Source organism: Leptonychotes weddellii, chromosome 7, assembly GCF_054177405.1.
Source record: "Leptonychotes weddellii isolate Sample4059 chromosome 7, ASM5417740v2, whole genome shotgun sequence".
NCBI lineage: Eukaryota > Metazoa > Chordata > Mammalia > Carnivora > Phocidae > Leptonychotes > Leptonychotes weddellii.
The window spans coordinates 112,048,967-112,071,550 of record NC_138375.1 but is presented as its reverse complement, the minus strand read 5'-3'; the positions used below and the strand labels follow the sequence as shown (position 1 = coordinate 112,071,550).

The 22,584-nt window shown below is 41.4% G+C and overlaps 1 protein-coding gene across 1 annotated transcript; it reads left to right on the top strand.

Moving 5' to 3' along the window:
• The first annotated feature begins 1,522 nt into the window (after positions 1–1,522).
• On the top strand, positions 1,523–21,038 carry LOC145722736 (lysine-specific demethylase 3B-like). The gene is made up of 3 exons (XM_081826992.1): positions 1,523–1,822; positions 15,997–16,164; positions 20,796–21,038. Exons 1-3 carry the CDS (start codon positions 1,625–1,627, stop codon positions 20,955–20,957), a joined length of 528 nt encoding a protein of 175 aa, XP_081683118.1. The 5' UTR covers positions 1,523–1,624; the 3' UTR covers positions 20,958–21,038.
• Positions 21,039–22,584: the final 1,546 nt, after the last annotated feature.

The window sequence follows — 22,584 nt, the reverse complement described above, 5'->3', positions numbered from 1 at the left end:
CCAGGTTTTAGGAATTCACCCTTGTTCTCCTCTTAACAACTGACAGTTTGTGGGCCGTGTACTTTAAGAGATGTCTCTTGGCCCAGGAAAGCATTCTGATTCAGGCCTCAGGTTGGCTTATGTGAGATGGAAGTTCCAAGGAATAAAGAGAGAAAAAGTTCAAGGAAATGTTTCCTTGGTGCTCCACAAGGTTAGTTCTAGAATGACTTCCCAAAGGTTTCATACTTTGTCTAAAGTCAGTAGTTGCTGCCTTCTCCCCCTTGGAGCCTTAGACGTTTGCTGCAAGAAAAGTATGTCAAGGGTAAAGAAAAGGTATGGACAGGAGTTAACTGGGTAGACACATAAGTCTTAGAGAAAGAACCGGCTACTGCTCTGTCTATAGGGCAGATCACTGAAAGAAATGGTCACTTTTAGGATAACAATCAGGGATTATTTCTAGACCCTTTGTCTATGTGGTTTGTGTCTACTTCCATATATACTCATTCTGCATCCGTAAGACCATGCAACCTGTGCTAATCTGATACTATCGATGTTAATGATTGAGGTTTCCCAGTGCGTGGTGTGCAAGACCATCTAGGCCAAAATTTCAGTATCTCCCCTTCTCTACGGTCCCTTTTCCATCAGGAGTTATCAATCTCTCACACCTATATTAAATGAATTGAGATAAGAGTGGTGGGGTTTTCTTTGCCCCCACTCCCACTACTTCCATGGTAAGATAAGGTGCTATTGAACCAGAGAAGAGAATCTCTTTATTGCTGGTCTCATCCCAATTCCCCTCAAAGTTTAACTGAGAAACACCTGTACTTAAAACATTGGCAGACTTGGAAAGGGAAGAAGTTCCATGGGTTTAAGTCAAAATACCAGGATTTTGGAAGCACATGGGCCTTCACCCAGTGGAAAGAATGGTATTGTAACATCCACTGGATGTAGCACATTGGTCAATTGGAAAGGAACCTATGACGTACTGGTAGTATAGAATAGGATGGTACTATGTTATGGGCCAGTGAGAAGAAAGATATTGTGTCCCATGGGCCAATGGGGAGAGTTTCCTAAAAGATAGTTACAGGAATGGTAAGGGCGTGTTTTCAGGACAGGAAATCAATAGATATTGGGGCGCTAACTGCTTAGCTCAAAACACCAACTCTAGGTACCTTGCCCCTCAAGCCCCGCCCACCCCAGTAAAAGTCTTTGGTGTCTGAGGCAGGTAAGCTAAAGCCTTCTCACATATGGGACCCCCCCAGAAGGAAGGTTGGGACCAGGATGGTGCCATGAAGACTGAAGGACCCGCCCACTTCCCCACCCCAGCCGAAACTGCAATTCCCCTCCCTGCCGCAGGGGGCACTGCAGGCCCCGGGGAGGTTGGGGCGGAGCGCTGCAAGGGGCCCGGAGCTGCCGCCCCGCTCCAGAGCGCGGGGGGCGCTGTGCGGGGCCCGGGCTGCGGCTCCGCTCCCGGCCACGGGGGGCGCTGCGCGGCGCCGGTGGTTGGTGGTGGCTGTTGGGGGGGGGTGGGGGGGAGCCGCGGCCGCGGGTGGTGCGGAGGGAGGCCTTGCGGGCGGATCGGGCGCTCAGCGGCAGAGGTGGTGGGAGGCGGCCGGCGGGAGCGCGGGTCTGGCCGGCCCTGGCGATGGCGGACGCGGCGGCCTCCCCGGTGGGCAAGCGGCTGCTGCTTCTGTTCGCGGATACCGCGGCCTCCTCCTCGGCCTCGGTCCCCGCGGCGGCGGCGGCGGCGGCGGGCGGAGATCCGGGGCCTGCGCTGCGCACTCGGGCCTGGCGGGCCGGCACGGTGCGGGCCATGAGCGGGGCGGTGCCCCAGGACCTAGCGGTGAGTGGCGGCCGAGGCGGGCACTTGAGGCCGGGGCTGCGGGGCCTGCGGGCGGCCTCCCCGGGGGCCTTTGTGAGGGGGCGGTGGGGTGGGGGTGACCCCGTTCCGCGCCCCCAGATCTCCTTAGCGCCCCCCACTGGCTCCTCAGCACCCCGAGCTCTGGCCGGCATGGCTTCCGCGTCGGGGTGCGCGCCCCGGTTTCCCCCGGGGGGCAGCCAGGGCGCCAGGAGCTGCCGCTTCCACCCGGGAGGCCCCGCCTCCTGAGAGACCCCTTTCTCAGCGTCCCTCCCCCAACACGCCTTGGGAGCAGGCTCCCGAACCCTGGGTTCCTGGGCCCCTCAGAGTTCGGCTGGTGCTGTCGCTGCCTCCTGAAAGACGCGGACCTGTAGTTCCCAGCCTCCCTGGAAACCTGCGCCCTGCTCCCTTCCTCCCGGAGCCCCGAGTGGGGCGGGAATGTGGGCAATTGTGGGAGGCACAGAGGCTGCAGTTGGAGCTGGTCGGGGCTTTTTTATCTGGCAGTTACTTCCTCCTTGTCTGAGCCCGGCTCGGCCTGGCGGTCTCCAGAAAGGCCAGCTCTCGGGACTCTCTTCGGGCTCCTTTCTCTTTGAGCTTCTGGGTGACAGGAGCTGCAGTTGTGGCTGTTTTTGCTAAGTTTGAGATGTGTCTTAGCGGGCTAATGGGGCTGCTGCTAGGTGGTGCTTTTTTGCTCCCAGCTCGGCTACTCCCTCAACCCTGGGAGAGGTTTTGTTTTGAAACTTTGTGTTGGAGCTTGGGCGCTTTTGGAATACTTGCCTTGGTATATTTTGTGATTAAAGTTGTTCGGTAAAATAGAACTTAACTACTATTTGGGATCATGTTGTGTTATTTTTGTTAATGTGGCGGCAAAATACTGTCTTTGAGCTTTGCAAGCCTCTTTAGTTCCTCATTCTGATAGCGGCCCTAGCTTCTCTGTTAAGATACTATGAAAATAGGGAGATTCTTTTGGAATGTAATACATCAGCAGGCAGAAGGCAAATTTTCGTGATGAACTTGCTCCTGCAGATATTTTATTTGCTATAAATTGAAATGATTTTTTCGGATTTGATATTGTAGGTTTCTGATACTCATTTTTCTATCTATTGATTGGTGGTGTAAGCTTTTCCCCCCTCCCCCTTATCAGGCTTTATGGGTTGTTTGGCTTGCGGTTGGCTTAGCCTTTGCTTCTGCTATTTGAGTTCACATTCTTTGATCTTTCTCCATGCTAAATAAGAAAAGGCTGCTTGGGCATTTATGAGGCTTCAGTGGGGCGAATTTGTAAAAAGATACCAGGAATACAAGGGGACGAGGATGATGATTAAGGAGGGGATTTGGATTTAAATTCTTCTGTGCTTTCTTCAAAAGACTGCTTTCTAGGTTGGGGTGGGGGAGAGGTGTCTCTCTCAGAGCCCATAATTTACCCCCGAAATGCAAAACATAATGAAGGTCCATCATTATATGCATACTTTGACCTAAGGCCTAGCCTGCCCTAGCTTTTCAGTCGGAATTTTATATTCTAGTTGTTTCCTCCATCAGATGAATTGCTAATGAGCTCTGCACCTGAAATGGCTACCCATTCACTTTGTTGTTTGCTGGGCTCCCTAAGGGCAGAGGTTTTTGAAGCTCACTGAAATGCTGGACACCTACTAAGCTAAATACTGAATAATTTTACCACTGGGCTCATTGAATTGGTTTCTCAGACCAAGTAAAAAGTTGCAGTGATTCTTGGAAATTAAAGCCAAGCGTACATTAGAACTGTGTTGAGGTCTTGCATGGAGCTGTATACATAAAAAGCAAAGGCGGATTAGGGTTTTGAGAATAAACAAGCTTGTCCTGTATGTTTATCAAGGGACATAGATGAGAAACAACCACAACAAAACTCAGAGCCTTTAGAATTTTTCACCAGTTTGCAAAATTGCTCAAGAATTGCAGTTGCTATGTTGAGGTTCTATTAATGACAATGACTAGTCTAGGATGAGAACTGGCCGTTTGTTTTTCTTTTTCATTAAAGAGATTTCCTTTGGACCCTAGACATGTGGGCCTTACCAATTTGCACCACACACCGTAGTAAACACAACCGCCTTCCAATCAAAAGTGTTCTTCCTGTATTCAAGGGTGGAGTTTTCAAGCAGCTGGCCTGTGATTGGGCAGATTTTCATTCAGTTGGTTTAAGATGTTTTCAGGCATGCTTGGTTTTGAGTAATGCATAGCAGGGCGCCCCCTGTTAAGGATGAGTAATTGAGGGTTGGATGAATGAGTTTTTGAAGTGATTGAAAACACTTCTCAGTTTTAGGCTCCATTAATACCCTCTTTCTAAATACTTTTTAATCCTGAATGTTTCAAAATGTAGCCCTGCTCCATTTAATGAACCCTTTTCTGGAAAACAACACCAAAGCCATGTACTACCTTAAAATGAGATATGAAAAAAGAAAAGTCAGGATCCTGTTGATTGGGAGTTTTGTTGATAAGGGTTTGATAGTGGGCATCTTCATCAAAGCTATGCTAACAAATAACTACTGAGATTTTTAGATGTAATAGGGAAAAAACCTCCCCGCCCCCCATGGAATAGTAGCTTTATTTGTATTTCTAAATAGGCTTGTTTAAAAAAAAAGTCTTGTTGAAAGATTACTTTAATGGATTTTTATGCATTTCTTTCTGACTCTTAAGTCTGTCCTCTTTGTGTTCTAAATCATTATTGGTTCATATGAGTTGCAGAGACCTTGGGACCTTCATATATGTAGGGACAGTAGGTAAGACACACAGACCAAAAAAAACATGGGTTTTCCTTCCCTTTTTTTGTTTTTGTTTTTTTTTTTTATTGCTAAAAAGCAAGACTTCTGTTTTGTGAAATGTCAAATAACCAAAAGTACACAGGAAAAGCCAACAATCTTTCACAGGCCTCCACTTGCAAAAGAAGGCTTTGCTCATCTTTCTTAATACTAGTACAAAAAATGTAAAAACATTCATCTATATACAAAGGGTTGCCTTTTTCTTAATCACATGTATCACACTGCACAATATCTGCAGCCTGCTCCCCCCCCCTTATTAAGTAAGGACTCTGTTTTTTTAAGATTTTATTTTTAAGTAATCTCTATACCCAACCTGGGGCTCAAACTTAGAACCCCGAGATCAAGAGTTGCAGGCTCTACCCACTGAGCCAGCCAGCTGCCCCTCTCTTTATTTCCATTCAGCATTATACCATGGGCATCGATACCTATAGATCTTATTCATCCTTTTAGGTAACTACATTGTATTTCATAGAATGGATGTACCATCATTTGTTCAATCATTCCTCCTTATGCTGTTAAAGTTATTGAAAAAAATTTTTGGTACTACAAATAATGCTGTGGTTAATAAACCTGGGCATATATCTTGTGTAATCATGGTTTTATTTCTGTAGTTTAGACATTCAGGAGTGGGTTAGGAGCTACAGGAGTATATGCATCTTTTATTTTATTAGGTAATGCCAGGTTGTTTTCCAGTGAGGTGATAGCATTTCATACTCCCACCAGCAGTGCGTGCATGCGGTGCTTTCCCTTTTTACCTTTGCCATCATGGTGTCATTGGTCTTTGTCATTTTTGGCAATCCAATGGGTGAAAAATAATATAGCATTTTCATGACTGCTGGCTTTTTTTCTGTGTTTATTGGCTCTTTGTATTTTTTTAATGAGTTTTATGCCTATCTTTTGCCCATTTGAAAAAAGGAGTTGTCTTATCACTCTGTACAAGTTCTGTGCATTTTCAGGATATAAACCCTTTTACTTCACAAGTGTGTTGCAGTTATTTTCTCTTGTCTTTTGACTTGATGAGTTGTTTTGCCATATAGAAAAACAAAAATGTTTATATCATCGGATCTCTTGGACTTTTCCTCATGGCTTCTGGGTTGCTTGGGGATAGCTCCCCTGTCTTGAGCCTATATAAATGTTGTTCAGTTTTTCTTTATTTTTACCTTGAGATCTTTGATCCACCTGGAATATTTTTGCAAACGGCATGTGAGGTGGGGGATCTAACTTGCTTCCTACTGAGTGATCAATGGTGGCAGCACCAATTTTATTAAGTAAACTGCCCTTTTCTTGCTGTTTCTTATAATTAAATGATGCCTTTAGTAGCATTGATTTGTTTTGAATGTGTATCGTAGCTATCACAGCTATCCAGAACTTGGAAGAGGAGTGAAAGCATATCTGCCTTATTTTTTTTTATCCCTTGATCTTTCATCTTTATCTGGCGGAAAGGTGGACTCTGAAGTGCTCCTTTCCTTTGATTCCAGATAATGTAATAATTGTAGCAGTGTCCAGGCTAGTACCATGTTTCTTCTGTCTGGGAGTCTTCCAAGAGGAATGAAAGCATATCTGTATCTGCCTTATTTTTTTTTCGTCCTCCTCCCACCTTTCCTCCTTGTCTCAGGTTAGGTGGACTTTAAAATACCTCCCTACTTTGTTTGTAGGTAATGTAATGATTATAATCAGGTCCAGGACAGTACCATATTTCCAGTCCACAATCTCAACCTGTGTTCACACAAACCTAGAACTTCAGTCCTAATCGAAATGGGAGTTTATGGATTTTAATGACTATCCTTAAGTGTCCTTTTCTTATAATTCCAGAAGTTCAATAAAAATCTGCATGATACATGATACGCGGTTTATTAAAGTAAATAGAATATGGTTTTGTGGATCGATGTAAGGTTTAGAGAACTTTAAATAAAAGTGAGATTGTACAAATATGTAATGTTTAAGTGTGAGCCCCTCTAACCGCACTTTTCATTTTAATTCTCTTAGAGCAGGAAGTCTGTTTTTGAGACAGTGAGCCATCCTTGAGTTTTTCAGGCACTCAGGTGCTTCATATTCTTTTTTTTTTTAAGTTTGTCTTGTATGTATGTGTATAATTGTTAATAGTTGCCTCTTTGTGTTTGCACTGTTTGTTTTAGAGCTGTGTGGTATATCCACCAGTGATCACATACACTGGTCATTTTGTCCATCCAGCATCCTCTCCTACTTTACTACACAATCAGATCTTTCCTCTTAATTACCCATTTGTTTCTAAGAGTTCCTTCACTAATTCCCCACCTGCCAAGGGCTCATTCCCTCCTTCAGTGCTCACTTGCCGAGTTCTCATTTCCAACTTGTTATGGTTGATTCAGTTCCCCACTTCCCTTCCCCTAAATGGTGGGTAAGTATCATGGCCTTTTCTGTTGTTAGTGATTTTCTCAACAGCTGGAGTTGATTCCTGTAGGCTTTGCTTCCACAGGCCTGGGGGACACAACACCTGTTGCTGCTTCTCAATTTTCCACTGCCTTTGACAGGTTGGTGGTTTTTAAGCCCTCCCTACCCGTCTCCCCTAACTGCCAGAGTGTCTTTTACCCTTGTTCTACAGATGGGTAAAACCTGACTGTTAAGTAGTGACTCATCTAGTATGACCTCTCTCAGTTTTGCAAGAGCAAAAACTCCATTTGTGTGTGTGTGTTCAGGAGTAATCAGGCTCTAGGGAACTGATTCTCACTAACCAAACTCTCTGGAGACTGATTTGTAAATCGTCATATAAGGTTATTAATTTACAGTGGGAGATAATACCTATCCAGAGATCTGCACAGAGCCCCCTCCTGGTCTACTCAAGACCAAATTACAGATAAGACGGACCCTTGGTGTGCAAAGAATCGAATGAGGGAAAGTGGGTGTTGCCAAAAGGATATTTATAGCAAGTATCCCTGATTCAGTGATCTTGCACTTTCTTAATACTTTCTGGCTTCTGCTTTGTTTTCCCTTAACCCCTTTGCTTTTAATGTTAACCATTGAAATCCTATAAAGAGAAGAGAAAGCCTGTGCATTCCAGGTTCTACCACCTCTGTAAAGCCTTTCTGAATCCCCAGCATGTTATTTTTTTTTTCTTTGCTACTTTAGTACTTTGTTATATGCCTCTTTTGGAATATTAATCACAGTTTTTCTTCTTATAGATATATAACAAGATGTATAGCTTATCTCCCCTACTAAATTGTAAGTTCCCTCAAGAACAGAACATGCCTTTTTCTGTTGTTATTTTAAGAGGCCTTCTCTGACTACCATATCTTAAAAAGAATATTTAGAGCCGGTATTAGATTGTTAACTTTCACATCTGATTTATTATGGAATTTCTACTCTGTGGCCTCCTGTTATAAGGTGTTTATAATTGATCTTGAATTTTTTTGTTACATATTTCTGTTGACATGGACTCAGTACTAATTTTTTGATCTTGAGATTAATGGAATCTTACTTGGGACTCCAGTCCGAAGTCCACTGTCCACTGGTTTTTGTGACTTACATCTGGCTTATTAGATTAGAAGCATTAGATGTTTTATTTTTGTGATTCTCAGGTAATGCATGCCTGTGATACAGAAAGAAGAAATTATTTTGATGATAATTTTAAAAGTAGCCCCTGTATGTCACAACCGATTAGAAACTGCTGTTTATGTTTTGATACATATTCATCTAACCTCTTTTTTAGAATTGTTAAAAGTCGAATTCATACTGTATTTTCAATTTTGTGTTTTGCTTTTTTACTTAATGTAGCAATTTTCCTGTGTTACTGAAAACTTTTGTGTATGGGCTATTTTAATTTTCTTGGTGCTTTTCTTTATTTTCCACAGGTAACATGTATTGTTCTCATAACTGAAAGGAAGACAATAAAATGCTCTCTAAGAAAAATCTTACAATTTTTATTGGCTGGATAATTTATTTAACTGTTCCTCTTTCATTGAATATTGAAATTGTTTCAGATTTTAGGCTTTATCAATTATGCCGTGATGAGCATTTTTGTGAATAAAGCCTATCCTGGATTATTGCCAGGAGTGTTATTATGGAGACACAGAGTGTGCACATATTTAAGATTCTTGATAGATAACATTTTTTTTTCTTTTTTTAATATCATACCAATTTATAATCAGACCAGTAGTGTGAGTTTCTTAAGGAATGCAAGTTTATCAGGAGCCCAAAGTCTGCTAGGCCTTTTATGCTTTTATTTCATTTAATCCTCAGACAATCCTTTTGAGATACTTACTGTCCCTATTTATAGGCAAAGGAAGTGAGTCGCAAAGAGGCTAAAGTGACTTGCCCTGGGCTACACTGCTAAGAAATGAGGAAGTTGGGATGCAAATCCAGATCTTTGTGATTCCACAGCCCCTAAAAGCGCTATATATGTATATGCTTGAGTTTTTATTCAGGTTATCCCTGTGGTACTCAAGTACTTAACATTTAACTTATTGTGGATGTTATAAGGGGGGCGGTGAGGTGGTGAATAAGGTTAATTGTTAGAAAGCTATCTCTTGATCAGAGGAACCACATAGAGAAAATTGTTTTTTGTTTTAAAACTGCTGTCTTCTGGATATGCATCATTCCCCATCTTGGCTATCGAGATATCCCACAGTTTTGTAAAATCATTTGAAATAGACTTTACATTTTGTTTAGAATCATTAAAAAAACAAAATTCAGCTGGTAGATTTTATAGATCTTATTGGCTTTTTTCAACAATACCTGAATCAGGCACCAAACCCTTGTGGCTGATAGAAAGGAACTCCAGAGAGCTGTGCAAAATGAAAGACATTTATAGGCAAAAGGACGTCGGACAAGGAGATTATTCTAGCAAAGAGCTGATTGTTTCAGACAAGGCCACTTTCCTTGGGGGACAGTAGGGGTCTATCAGGCTGATTACATCACTAGTAGTGACCAGGTAATTCCAGATTTACTGGTTTAAGATTCCATTCCTGGGAGATTTGTGATTTGATGACTTGGGCTTAGCACAAGTGACTCCATCTTGGACCTGTGTCCTTTTTGAACAGAATGTAGGTAGGAAAATTGGAAAAGAAAATTTAGGGACCTTGGGAGTTGAGTTAGTCTTCCATTTCCCTTACTCTCAGTCATCACCATATCCTGTTACTATTATCTCTGTAGTTTCTCAAACTTTTCCCTTCATACAGCCTTTGGGGTTAGGCCTTTTTCATCTCTTTCCTGGATTATCATGGCTTTGTAATAGGTCTCCCTGCCTTCAGTTTCTTCTCTCTGTAATTAATCTTCCACCCTGTTCCCAAAGTTAATACTTTCATTTTTAAAAAGTATTAATTATTTAAGCATTTTTATGAATACATTTTTTTTTAAAGAAGGAACATTTACTGATTAAGACTAAAATACTATTACCTCTTTTGTCTCAATCCTTCTATTCCCTCACTGCCCCCCCAAAATCTGCAACCAGCTTTATTTTTTTTTTTTTAAAGACATTATTTATTTGAGAGAGGAAACAGTCAGGGGGAGGGGCAGAGGGACAAGCAGACTCCTGCTGAGCGGGGAGCCTGACGCAGGGCTTGATCCTAGGACCCCCAAGGCCACTACCCACGCTGAAGTCAGACACTCAACCAACTGAGACACCCAGACGCCCCTGAAGCCAGCTTTTTTGCGTATAATACACCTTGGAGATTTTTCCTTGTTAAGTGTTTTAGATGTATCTCTTTTTTTTGAAGATTTTATTTATTTATTTGACAGAGAGAGACAGCAAGAAAGGGAACACAAGCAGGAAGAGTGGGAGAGGGAGAAGCAGGCTTCCTGCCAAGCAGGGAGCCCCATGTGGGGCTCGATCCCAGGATCCCGGAACCATGACCTGAGCCGAAGGCAGCCGCTTAACCAACTGAGCCACCCAGGTGCCCCTAGATGTATCTCATTTTTTAAAAACTTCTCAATACTATTTCATGGTATGAGTAAAGTGTGTTTAGACATTCATCTAATTATAAAATACTTTGTAATTTCTACTTTGATTTTCTATTTTAAACTGAGCATTGAGAAGTTTTTCCCCAGATGGCACTATCTTTATAAAACATTTTACGATGTCTCCCCCCTCCCCTTTAAAACTATCAGTGGCTCCCCCAATGCCTGTATCAGGGAACATAAACCCACATGGGTCCAGGGTACCAGGCTTATGAAAATAGCTAGGTGAAAGACCAGAGGGTATAGTGGAGATTGGCACCTGGAGACTGCAGACACTGCCTAAAGATGTTCGATGCACATTAAAAACAAACCAACAACCACAACAACAAAACATTCTGCTGGCCAAACAAGACACCTTTGCCACCAGATTTCAATTCATCATGCATTAACATGCCAATCAGAGCCCTTACAGCTTACTTACTGACTGGTAGCTCTGGCTGCTGCCTGGAACACTCAGTCTGCTTTTATGTTTCTCTTCCTTTGTACCTGCTGGAAAGTCTTCTCTCCTTTCCCTACCAGAATGCTTGTCTTTTAAGACCCAGCATGGGTACTACTGTCTCTTCTGTGAAACTGTTCTAGTTTCTCAAGGCAGATGCCTTTTCTGGCCTAATATAGCATGTTCACATCTTTGTTACTGCCCTTATTACATAGCTCTGTAATCATTCCTATACCTCTGTTGACTTATCTGGGGTGTGAGTCCCTGCTGTCAATTGCTAGCTTTATTCACCTTGATATTCTTGACCCCAGTAAATGCTATACATTAACATAAGAGGTGTTCTGTTTTTGTTGAGAGTGAATAAATGAATAATTTTATTAATTGTAGGAAGAATGGCCTTAGGGAGAACCAGAAACCAAACTGATGATTAAACAATAAACATGAGGGCGCCTGGGTGGCTCAGATGGTTAAGGTCTGCCTTCAGCTCAGGTCATGATCCCAGGGTCCTGGGATCGAGTCCCGCGTCAGGCTCCCTGCTCCTTGGGAGCCTGCTTCTCCCTCTGCCTCTCTGTCTCTCATGAATAAATAAATAAAATCTTAAATAAATAAATAAATAAATAAAAATAATAAACATGAAAGCTTGTATTACTCAGATTACTACTGATGTTATCAAACTTAAGAGAAATTGATTTTATTAAAGAATTTCTTTGATTTTAATGTCACTAAAATAAATGTAAATCACTTAGATACTGTAAAAGGAATTTTGAAATAAAAGCAAGAGTATTGCCACTAACTTAACTAACGAAATATTTTACATCCAGTCCTTGGATTTTAGCTGTAGCATGTGTAGTTCTACTTGCTGCTTCTATTCTAATAATAGAAATTTTAAAAAGATTTTAAATAATCAACTCAAAACTGTTTTAGTCTTGTTCTGTTCAGATATTCAACCTGCCTTGGTCATCTCTGACTCAGTCCAACCACAATCATTGATTTTTGTTAGTTTATATCCCTTCCTCCTGTTCTGTGACCTGGCCACTACCATTTTAAGAGTTCATATTCTAGGTACTTTAGTCTGAAATGATTCTTTATATGTTCTACCTTTTTCCATTACTCTAGCTAGGAAGTAAAGCACAGTGCTAGGGCCAGAAATAAGCCTCACTGTTCAGAGAATATGTTTACATATATCCATATTCCATAAAGACTTATTTTGGAGAGAGAGCAAGTGAGCGAGTGAGTGGTGGGGAGGGGCAGAGGGAGAGGGAATCCCAAACAGACTCCACACTGACCACAGAGCCCTATCTCACCACCGGGGGCTCAATCTCAGGACTCTGAGATCAGGATCTGAGGTGAAACCAAGAGTTGGACGCTTAACCGACTGCGCCACCCAGGCGCCCCTCCATATTGCTCTTAAAACAAATTCATATTGTTAGCCTTGAGGTATATAGCTTGATCCCAGAACATACAGCACTGTTGTTGTCAAAGTAAACACTTTATTCCATATATGTCCTTTGCCCAGGTGGGTTGAGAGATAATTTCCCTTAAATTAAGTAAGATCTGGCTTTCCAATAATTGAACTTTTCCTTGATGTTTTCAGATACGTGATAATAGGATTCCTGAATATTAACTTTTTGAATGTTGAAGTTCTTTTGTACAAAGAGTAAAAATTGTTACAGCTGTAGTACAATTATTTCTTTTAGTGTTGTTCTTGTATTTGTGTGTTACTATAACTTATAATTTTGTGACTCATGGGTTGATTTTTAATGTGGTTGGCAGATCAGAACTGCAGCATGGCACCTGGCTGTCATTTGCCATGGAGCCTCAACCTCTGGTTTTCTGAGTGATGCCCAGTACAGGACTGTCACTCAGGGTCAGACTCAGCCAGGGCATTAAATACTTCATGCTTCTTTACATGCCATGCAAGGTCTTGTGTGTCTTTTAGCCACCTCCTCCTCCTGACATCAGTTATGTAATGGTACCACTCTGGTTCAAAAACCAAGCCATTGTTGCATTTTCCTTTGCCCTTTTATCCAGCCAGTCATCAAGCTTGGTGATAGAACTCATGGATTCTCCTAAACACAAGTTATTTTTTTTCCTGGTCTCACTGCTCCCACCCTAAGTCATCAAAGAACACCCCCTGTTACCTTCCCCAACTCCAGTCCATCTATATCCACTGGTAGGTAGGCGAATATCCTTAAAGCCAACTGCTCTGTTCATAGCTTGACCTCAGTTAGAAACCTTTTAATGGCACTTGTGTACATGCATGCACACACAAGCACAGTCACCCCTCCCATTGGCAGCTGGATGAAGCCCCAATTTTTATCCCAGTATGCAAGGTCTTCCATCTTGACTCTTAGTTTTTTTAGCCTCATCTCCTACTCCTTTCTCCACAGTCTGCTTATATAGCTCCTGGCCGTCCTAGAACTTGATTGGGACTTTTTTTTTTTTTTTGGCCTCAGCCCATGTAAGTCCCTCTGGACCCCTGAGGTGATCTCTCCTGCCTCGTTATTTTACTTTATTTCTTTTTGTTTTGTGGCATATTATTGCCTAAGTAGTGCTTTGCAATTGACCAAAGTGCTTTTGAATCCATTACTTTATTTAAATTTTACAACCTCTGTATGAGGGAAGTAAGACCGGTGTGTCGTATCACAAGGGAGGAAGCCAATGCTTGAGGAGGGAAGAGTGACTTGTCCAGTGTTGCAGTTCATAGAGTGGAGCTAATGCTCAAATCCAAGCCTCCTAGAACATAAACTCCAACCTTTGTTTATTTATGCTGTTACTATCTTCCTTGGTGCCTGAGTCTGCATGTAAGTGTAAGTTTGATTATCTCTTCCCAGTTGTCTGCAAGTTATTTGAAGTTGTGTTTTATTCCCTTGGAACATATATGTATATGAGTGAGCCCATTCATATATTAAATATATTGCAGCTCAGTGTTCTCTTTCTCTATAAAAAATCATGCTTCTGCTTTCTGAGCCTCGTTTCCCCTTTGTTTGTGTGTGTTTAAGTAGAAGTGAAGCTTACTTGTTATAATAAAACTGGAGCTTTATATAATGAATTTAATTTCTGGGATAACTTTTCAGCAATGCACTCCACATCCACAAGTGTATATTGTCTGTGAAGAGATTAAGCCTAATGCTAGACTACTGAGAAGTGATTTCACACTTTTCAAGTATAAGTGTCCTGAAATTTCATACAGTTGTACCTATAATTTTGTATGTTGACTGGATGAGAACATGTATACCAACAAAAGCTGATGCGAATTCAGTAACAATTTTAATGGATTTAAATTTTATTCATTATATCATCAACATATATTTTTTAAAGATTTTATTTATTATTTATTTATTTATTCATTCATTATTTGAGATAGATAGGGAGAGCACAGAGGGAGAGTGAGAGCCTGGTGTGGGATTTGATCCCAGGACCCTGAGATCATGACCTGAGCTGAAGGCAGACACTTAACCGACTGAGCCACCCAGTTGCCCTCATCAACATATATTTTAAAAATAATAGTACATACATATACAGCACGTGTAGTACTCACTCTATAGGAAATGCTTGGTGCCCCTAGTACTTAAAAATCTTGGTAACTCCATGGTTCCTAGTTGGGAGTCACTCAGGGATTCTGGCTTTGTCCTACATCACTCATTGTTGCCTTAGGAAGTTTCTTGTGAGAAATTTCCTACACTGCCAAGGGGTTGGAAAAGCATTGCTTCCCTGCGTAATGGCTTTGTTTTCCTTTTAGACAGTGGGAGGGGCACCTGGCTGGTTTCATGGGTAGAACATGTGACTCTTGATCTCCAGGTCGTGGGTTTGAGCCCCACGTTGGGGGTAGAGTTTAATTAAAAAAAAAAAAAAAGATGTAGCTGGTGGGACCTATGCAGCTGACTTCCCATTTTCAAATTGGCCTTTAAGAAGCTTAGAGCCAAAAACATCAGTCAGTCATATAGCTGTATAGATCCTCAGGGCCAGCTTAAGTTTTCCATCTTATACTTCGATAGTGACTTAGTGTTGTAGTTTGCTTGGTCTTGATTTTTTTTCATTTATATTTTATCATTTTATTGCATGTGTTTCCCAAAAGCAAACTAAAATTCTGTGAAAATGAATAAACACTCTAGCCCTTCTATGACCAGCTTTATTTTAGGTCCTGGGTCTATCTATTCTAAGTACTGATACCTATTTGCATATGTCTTACTCTTTATGCTGCATGTGAAACATGCTCAGAAGTCAGAATTTATATGGAAAAGCCAAACCTAAGCATACTATTAGAAAAATGTAGTTTCATTTAATATGAATCACTTTCAGAAACTTCTTACACTGTCTACTAAACCATGTCTCAAAAAGTAGAATGTCTCTTGTGGGAGGAAGCAAAGCCTTGTTGATGATGATAGCATGCCTCTCCTAACAGATTTGAGATCACTCCTGGCAGGGGTAATTTTTTTTTAATTAAATAAATTTTTAAATTAAATAAAATCCACACGCAGGACTGGGAGGGCAACTTCTTTTTTCAGTGTTTATCCTTTTGAATTTTGTGCCATGTGCGTATATCACCTATTCAAAAAAATTTATCAAAGAAGTTCATAGTCCTTTTCAGTAGAATTGTAAAAAATTTCTCTCCAGCCTAATAGACTATGAGCTCTTTGAGACCAGGAAATGTGCTAGATTTCTCTCTGTTATTTCTGAACCTAGTCCAGTTCTTTATACATAGTAAGTCCCCAGCTGGTGTGCATAGATGTAAATTGGAAACCAAGAGTTACAAATTTCAATAAGATCACAGCTAAAAATTCTTGACTGTGGATGTGCCCCCTTAACTCTGCTACCCTTTTCAGAGTGAAGCTGAGCACAGCTTCCTTGCTCTGAAGTAAGATTGATTTTTATTGAAATTCATTAAAAGAACTTAAAAGAAAAGTAGAATTTTTCCTAGTCACGGATTATGTTTGTTCAATTATTACAGTGTGGATTTTTCCAGATGTGACCTCCAAACTCCTTTTCATCTCTTTTTGCAGATCTTTGTAGAATTTGATGGCTGTAACTGGAAGCAACACTCCTGGGTTAAAGTTCATGCTGAAGAAGTTATTGTGCTTCTGCTGGAAGGGTCTCTGGTATGGGCACCCCGGAAGGACCCAGTCCTTGTCCAGGGCACTCGAGTCTCAATCACACAGTGGCCAGCCCTGGTGAGTGATTTATTGGCTAGGAACATATTTGGGCTTTACTCCTATATTATAACTGTAACTATGGTATTTACCCAATAGCTGAACTCTTTAGAACTCCCAAAACTCCACGCTTATCCCTAATATACCTTTGTTCTGAAGTTACTAAAGCAAAAATTGGGAGATTTTTTTTCTCCTGTGTCTTCTGAAACTTACTTTGTTTTATTGAAGTATAATTAACATACAGTGTTTATGTTAGTTTTAGCTGTACAATATAATGATTCAACAATCCTATATATTACTCAGTGCCCATCGTGATAAGTATACTCTCAATCGTCTTTATTTCATCCCTGTCCCCACCTACCTCCCCTCTGGCTACCACCAGTTTGTTCTCTGTATTAAAGGGTTTTTTGGGGGTGCCTGGGTGGCTCAGTCGTTAAGCGTCTGCCTTTGGCTCAGGTCATGATCCCTGGGTCCTGGGATCGAGCCCCGCATCAGGCTCCCTGCTCCGCGGGAAGCCTGCCTCTCCCTCTCCCACTCCTCCTGCTGTGTACCCTCTCTCGCTGTGTTTCTCTCTGTCAAATAAATAAATAAAATCTTTTAAAAAAAAAAAATTTATAAAGGGTTTTTTTGTCTCTTTTTTCTTTGTTCATTTTGTTTCTTAAATTCCACACATGTGTGAAATCATACGGTATTTGTTTTCCTTTGTTTGACTTATTTCACTTAGCATTATACCCACTGAGTCCATTCATGCGGTTGAAAATGGCAAGATCTCATTCTTTTTTATGGATGAATAATACTCCATTGTGTGTGTGTGTGTGTGTGTTTTCTTTATCCATTTATCTGTGAATGGACACTTATTGCTTCTATATCTTGCCTATTGTACATGACCCTGCAAGAAACAGGAGTGCATGTATCTTTTCAAATTAGTGTTTATGTTTTCTGGGTAAATACCTAGTAGTAGAATTAATGAATCATCTGGTAATTGTATTTTTAATTTTTTGAGGACGTTTCCATTTCCCACAGTAGCTGCACCAATTTACATTCCCACCAACAGGGCAGGAGGATTCCTTTTTCTCCACATCCTCACCAACACTTGTTATTGCTAGTCTTACTGATACTATCCATTCTGACAGGTGTGAGGTGGTATCTGATTGTGGTTTTGTGCATTTCCCTGATGAGGAGTGCTGTTGAGCATCTTCTCATGTGTCTGTTGGCCATCTCTATGTCTTCTTTGGAAGACGGTCTGTTCAGGTCCTCTACCCATTTTTAATTGGATTATTTGGGCATTTTTATGGTGTTATGTGTTTTTTATATTAACCCCTTATGGGATGTATCATTCTCCAAATACCTTTTCCCATGGAGTACGTTGCCGTGTCATTTTGCTGATAGTTTCCTTTGCTGTGCAAAGGCTTTTTATTTTGGCATAGTCCTGATAGTTTATTTTTGCTTTTGTTTTTCCTTGCCTGAGGAGACATATCAAGAAAAATGTTTTTATGGCCAGTCAACGAAATTACTGCCTATGTTTTATTTTATGGTTTCAGGTTTTAACATTTAGGTGTTTAATCCATTTTTTTTTAAGATTTTATTTATTTATTTGAGAGAGAGAGAATGAGAGAGAGCATATGAGATGGGGGAGGGTCAGAGGGCAAAGCTGACTCCCTGCCCAGCAGGGAGCCCGATGCGGGACTCGATCCAGGGACTCCAGGATCATGACCTGAGCCGAAGGCAGTCGCTCAACCAACTGAGCCACCCAGGCACCCTAGGTGTTTAATCCATTTTGAGTTTATTTTTATATGGGTGTAAGAGAATGATCTAGTTTTATTCTTTTGCATGTAGCTGTACAGTTTTCCCAACAATATTTGTTGAAGAAACTATCTTTTCCTCATTGTATATTGTTGTGTCCTTTGTCATAGATTAATTGACCATATAAGCTATAAGCATGGGTTTATTTCTGGACTCTCTATTCAGTTCAGTTGATCTTTGTGTCTAATTTTGTGCCAGTACTGAAAATTTTTATATTAGGTAATATTTGATACTTTTGTTTCTAAAGAATTTTTCACCTTTAGTGTCTTCTCATAGTAAGGTTATGAAACAATGTAATCCTTAAAGTCTTTTCTTTCTGGAAGAACTCATTATTTTCCCCCCCAGCTAGATAAAATTGACATACAACCTTGTGCAAGTTTGTGAACAACATGATAATTTGATATACATATATACTGTGAAATGATTGCCACACAGTAAGGTTAGGTAATATATCCACTGGTTCACATAGTTAATATTTGGTGTATGTGTGATCAGAACTTTTAAGATTTACTTTCTTAGCAACTTTCAAATATACATTATTGTTAACTTCAGTCACTATGCTTTACATTAGGCCCCTCACAACTTACAACTGAAGTTTGTACCCTTTGACCACCTTTACCCATTTCACATTCCCTCTGACCCATGGGAATCACCAGTCTCCACTGTATCTCTCAGTTCTTTTTTTTTTTTTTTGTAGCTTCCATATGTAAATGAGATTCTATCTTTTTTTTTTTTTTGTCAGAGAGCGAGCGAGCACAAGCAGGGGTAGCAGCAGGCAGAGGCAGAGGGAGAAGCAGACTCCCCACTGAGCAGGGAGCCCGATGCGGGGCTCGATCCCAGGACCCTGGGATCATGACCTGAGCCGAAGGCAGACACTTAACCAGCTGAGCCACCCAGGCGCCCCGAGATTATATCTTATTTGTTGTTCTCTGTCTGACTGATTTCACTTGGTAAAATGCTCTCAAGTTTCATCTGTGTTGTTGTAAGTGGTGGGCTTTCCTCCTTTTTTATGGCTGAATGGTATTCCTGTGTGTGCACATACCACATCATTTTCCTTATCCGTCATCCGTCACTGGATGCTTAGGTCGTTTCCATATCTTGGCTGTTGTGAATAATGATGCAGTGAATGGGGTGCAGATTTTCTTTTGAGATGGTGATTTCATTTTCTTCAGATATATTCCCAGAATTGGTATTGCAGCATCATATGGTAGTTCTGTTTTTAATTTTTTGAGGATCCTCCATGCTGTTTTCCATAGTGACTGCACCAGTTTACCCTCAACTGTGCACAGGGGTTCCCTTTTCTCTGCCTCCTTGCCAGCCCCTTTTATTTTTTGTCTTTGATGATAGCTCTTGTAACAGGTGTGAAGTGATGTCTCCTTGTGGTATTTATTTGCATTTCCCTAATGATTAGTGATGTTCAGTCCCCCTCCCCACTTTTTTAGAGAGAGAGTGCACATGGAAGTGCAGAGGGGGCAGAGGGAGAGGGAGAGAGAATCTCAAGCACACACCACTCCGGGCTCAGCACAGAGCCCAGTGCAGTGCTTGATCTCAACAACCCTGAGATCATGACTTGAGCCAAAATCAAGAGTCAGACACTTAACTGACTGAGCCACTCAGGCGCCCCTGTTCAGCCCCTTTTTATGTACCTATGGGCCATTTGTGTATTTTCTTTGGATAAATGTCTGTTTGGGTGATTTGCCCAGTTTTTAAATTAGATTATTTTTGCTTTTGAATTGTATGAGGTCCTTATATATTTTAGATATTAACCCTTTACCCAATATATGATTTCTCCCATTCCTTATATTGCCTTTTCATTTTGTTGGTCATTTCTTTTGCTATGCGTAAGCTATTTAGTTTGTTTATTTTTGCTTTTGTTGTTTGTGCTTAGTTTTTTTTTAGTAAGTTTTGTTTTCTGAAGTCTGACAGAGTAGTGGTGTAAGTTTAATTCTGAGAGTATCCATTGTTTATATCCTGTTATCAAAGTAAAGCATAAATGTCTACTTTTTAAAAAAAAAATCTAATTCTCCTGTGGCTAACCAGAGTAAATAAATAATACTCAAACCAAATATTTTTTACCTATTGATTATACACAGCATCATTTACTGGACTGTCTTTTTGTTTGTTTGTTTGTTTGTTAAATTTTTATTTATTTATTTGACAGAGAGAACAAGAGAGGGAACACAAGCACACAGAGAGAGAGGAGAAGCAGGCTCTGAGCAGGGAGCCCGATGTGCGGGCAATGCAGGGCTCAATCCCAGGACGCTGGGATCATGACCTGAGCTGAAGGCAGACACTTAAAGACTGAGCCCTCCAGGCGCCCCTTTTTGTTTGTTTTTAAGGCCACTTCCAATTGAACTTTTAGAAGAAGCTCAAACGGACATGGGCCCCTGGGTGACTTTTGTAGGCTGTTTATCAAACAGCAATATGAATTTACCCATGAACATTTATACCAGTGATTATTTTACAAATCTAACAAAGATTTCAGGAGTTCTAGAGACAATAATGGTATAAGTCTTTATTCTGGGAATTTACTGTAATTTAGCCCTCTTGAAGGCTGACAAGATTTGTCAGATCCCTAGAGGGATTGAGGAATTTCTCATTCTTTGTGTCCTTTTTAGCTGTAAATAAGACTATTGAGCTGACTTTCTGGTCTAGTTTGCTTCCTAGTATTATTTGTGGGGTAGATGCTGGGCTGGGAATGTTTTTAAGAACTTACACTTTAGCTTATCTGTATTTACTGGAGTGAAATATATTAATAATGGATATTTTCTCTAAAGTTAGAGATGTGGTTGAATTGTTATCTATTTTCTTTTCCAAGTTCTAATCAATTTGTCCTTTCTCTTTCACAGACTTTCACTCCCCTGGTAGATAAACTTGGTTTGGGTTCTGTGGTTCCAGTTGAATATCTTCTGGATCGAGAGCTGCGTTTCCTGTCAGATGCTAATGGATTACATCTGTTTCAGGTACTTAACACTTGTTCTACTTCTTTTTTTTTAATTAAATTAAATTAAATTTATTTATTTTTTAAAGATTCTGTTTATTCATCTGACAGAGAGACACAGGGAGAGAGGGAACACAAGCAGGAAGTGGGAGAGGGAGAAGCAGGCTTCCCGCCTAGCAGGGAGCCCGATGTGGGGCTCGATCCCAGGACCCTGGGATCATGACCTGAGCCGAAGGCAGACGCTTAACAACTGAGCCACCCAGGCGCCCCAAAACTTGTTCTAGTTCTAAACTTATTTTTCTCCTTGCTAGTTTTTTGTTGAATAAAAATATGTTCCCCCTTTTAGCATTGAAAGAAGTACTTCCTCCCAATAATTCCCTGTGCCTTTTATTATAATTTTTTAAAAAGATGTTATTTATTTATATATTGAGGGAGAGAGCACAGGCAGGGGGAGCATCAGCCAGAGGGAGAAGCAGACTCCCTGCTGAGCAGGGAGCATGATGTGGGGCTCAATCCCAGAACCCTGAGATCATGACCTAAGCCAAAGGCAGACGCTTAACCGACTGAGCCGCCCAGGCATCCCTCCCTGTGCCTTTTAAAGTTTCTCTGCTACCTTGGAAGTTTATTCACTAGCTGAGGCTTGTTTCCTCTCCTGCACACCCCACCCTACCCTGAAACCACTTAAGACCTAGGAGCACAGGGGCGCCTGCCTTCAGCTCCTGTCATGATCTCGGGGTCCTGGGATCGAGCCCCATGTGAGGCTCCCTGCTTGGTGGAGAGCCTGCTTCCCCCTCTCCCTCTGCTACTCCCCCTGCTTGTGCTCTCTCTCTATCAAATAAATAAAAAGGCATTTTTTAAAAAAGATTCTATTTATTTATTTGACAGAGACACAGCGAGAGAGGGAACACAAGCAGAGGGAGTGGGAGAGGGAGAAGCAGGCTTCCCACAGAGTAGGGAGCTGGATGTGGGGCTCAATCCCAGGACTCTGGGATCATGACCTGAGCCTAAGGCAGACGCCTAACGACTGAGCCACCCAGGCACCCCTGTCAAATAAATAAATAAAATCTTTTAAAAAAAAAGACTTAAGATCACAATTCTAAGGGTCTTCTCAGAAGGTGGCTTCCCAGAGGTGGCTCCTTGTATAACTAAAGGGTGCCTATATACTTAGGTCAGTGGCAGAGAAGCTGGAAGTTTGGGCTGATTCCAAGCAGCATCAACTATTGAAGAGCTTAGGGCGCCTGGGTGGCTCAGTTGGTTAAGCGACTGCCTGGAGTCCCAGGGTCGAGTCCCACATCGGGCTCCCTGCTCATCGGGGAGTCTGCTTCTCCCTCTGACCCTACCCTCTCTCGTGCTCTCTCTTTCTCCTTCTCTCTCAAGTAAATAAATAAAATCTTTAAAAAAAAAAGATATTGAAGAGCTTAAGTTTATCTCTACTTACAAAGAAAAGGGATAAGTTAGTAGTTTAAACAAACTAGCATCTGAGTTAGAGTTTCAGAATTTATGGGTGGTAATATTTATTTCTCACTTGTAAGGTTTACTGTCTGAAGGTTAAAAATTAGGAGACTTCGGGCGCCTGGGTGGCTCAGTTGGTTCAGCGACTGCCTTCGGCTCAGGTCATGATCCTGGAGTCCCGGGATCGAGTCCCGCATCGGGCTCCCTGCTCGGCGGGGAGTCTGCTTCTCCCTCTGACCCTCCCC

Bases quoted from the DNA above. Each gene is read 5' to 3' on its own strand.
- LOC145722736 (XM_081826992.1), top strand. From the start codon at position 1,625: ATGGCGGACGCGGCGGCCTCCCCGGTGGGCAAGCGGCTGCTGCTTCTG. The intron at 1,823-15,996 runs GTGAGTGGCGGC...CTCTTTTTGCAG, and splicing joins CGGTGCCCCAGGACCTAGCG to ATCTTTGTAGAATTTGATGG. The intron at 16,165-20,795 runs GTGAGTGATTTA...TCTCTTTCACAG, and splicing joins TCACACAGTGGCCAGCCCTG to ACTTTCACTCCCCTGGTAGA.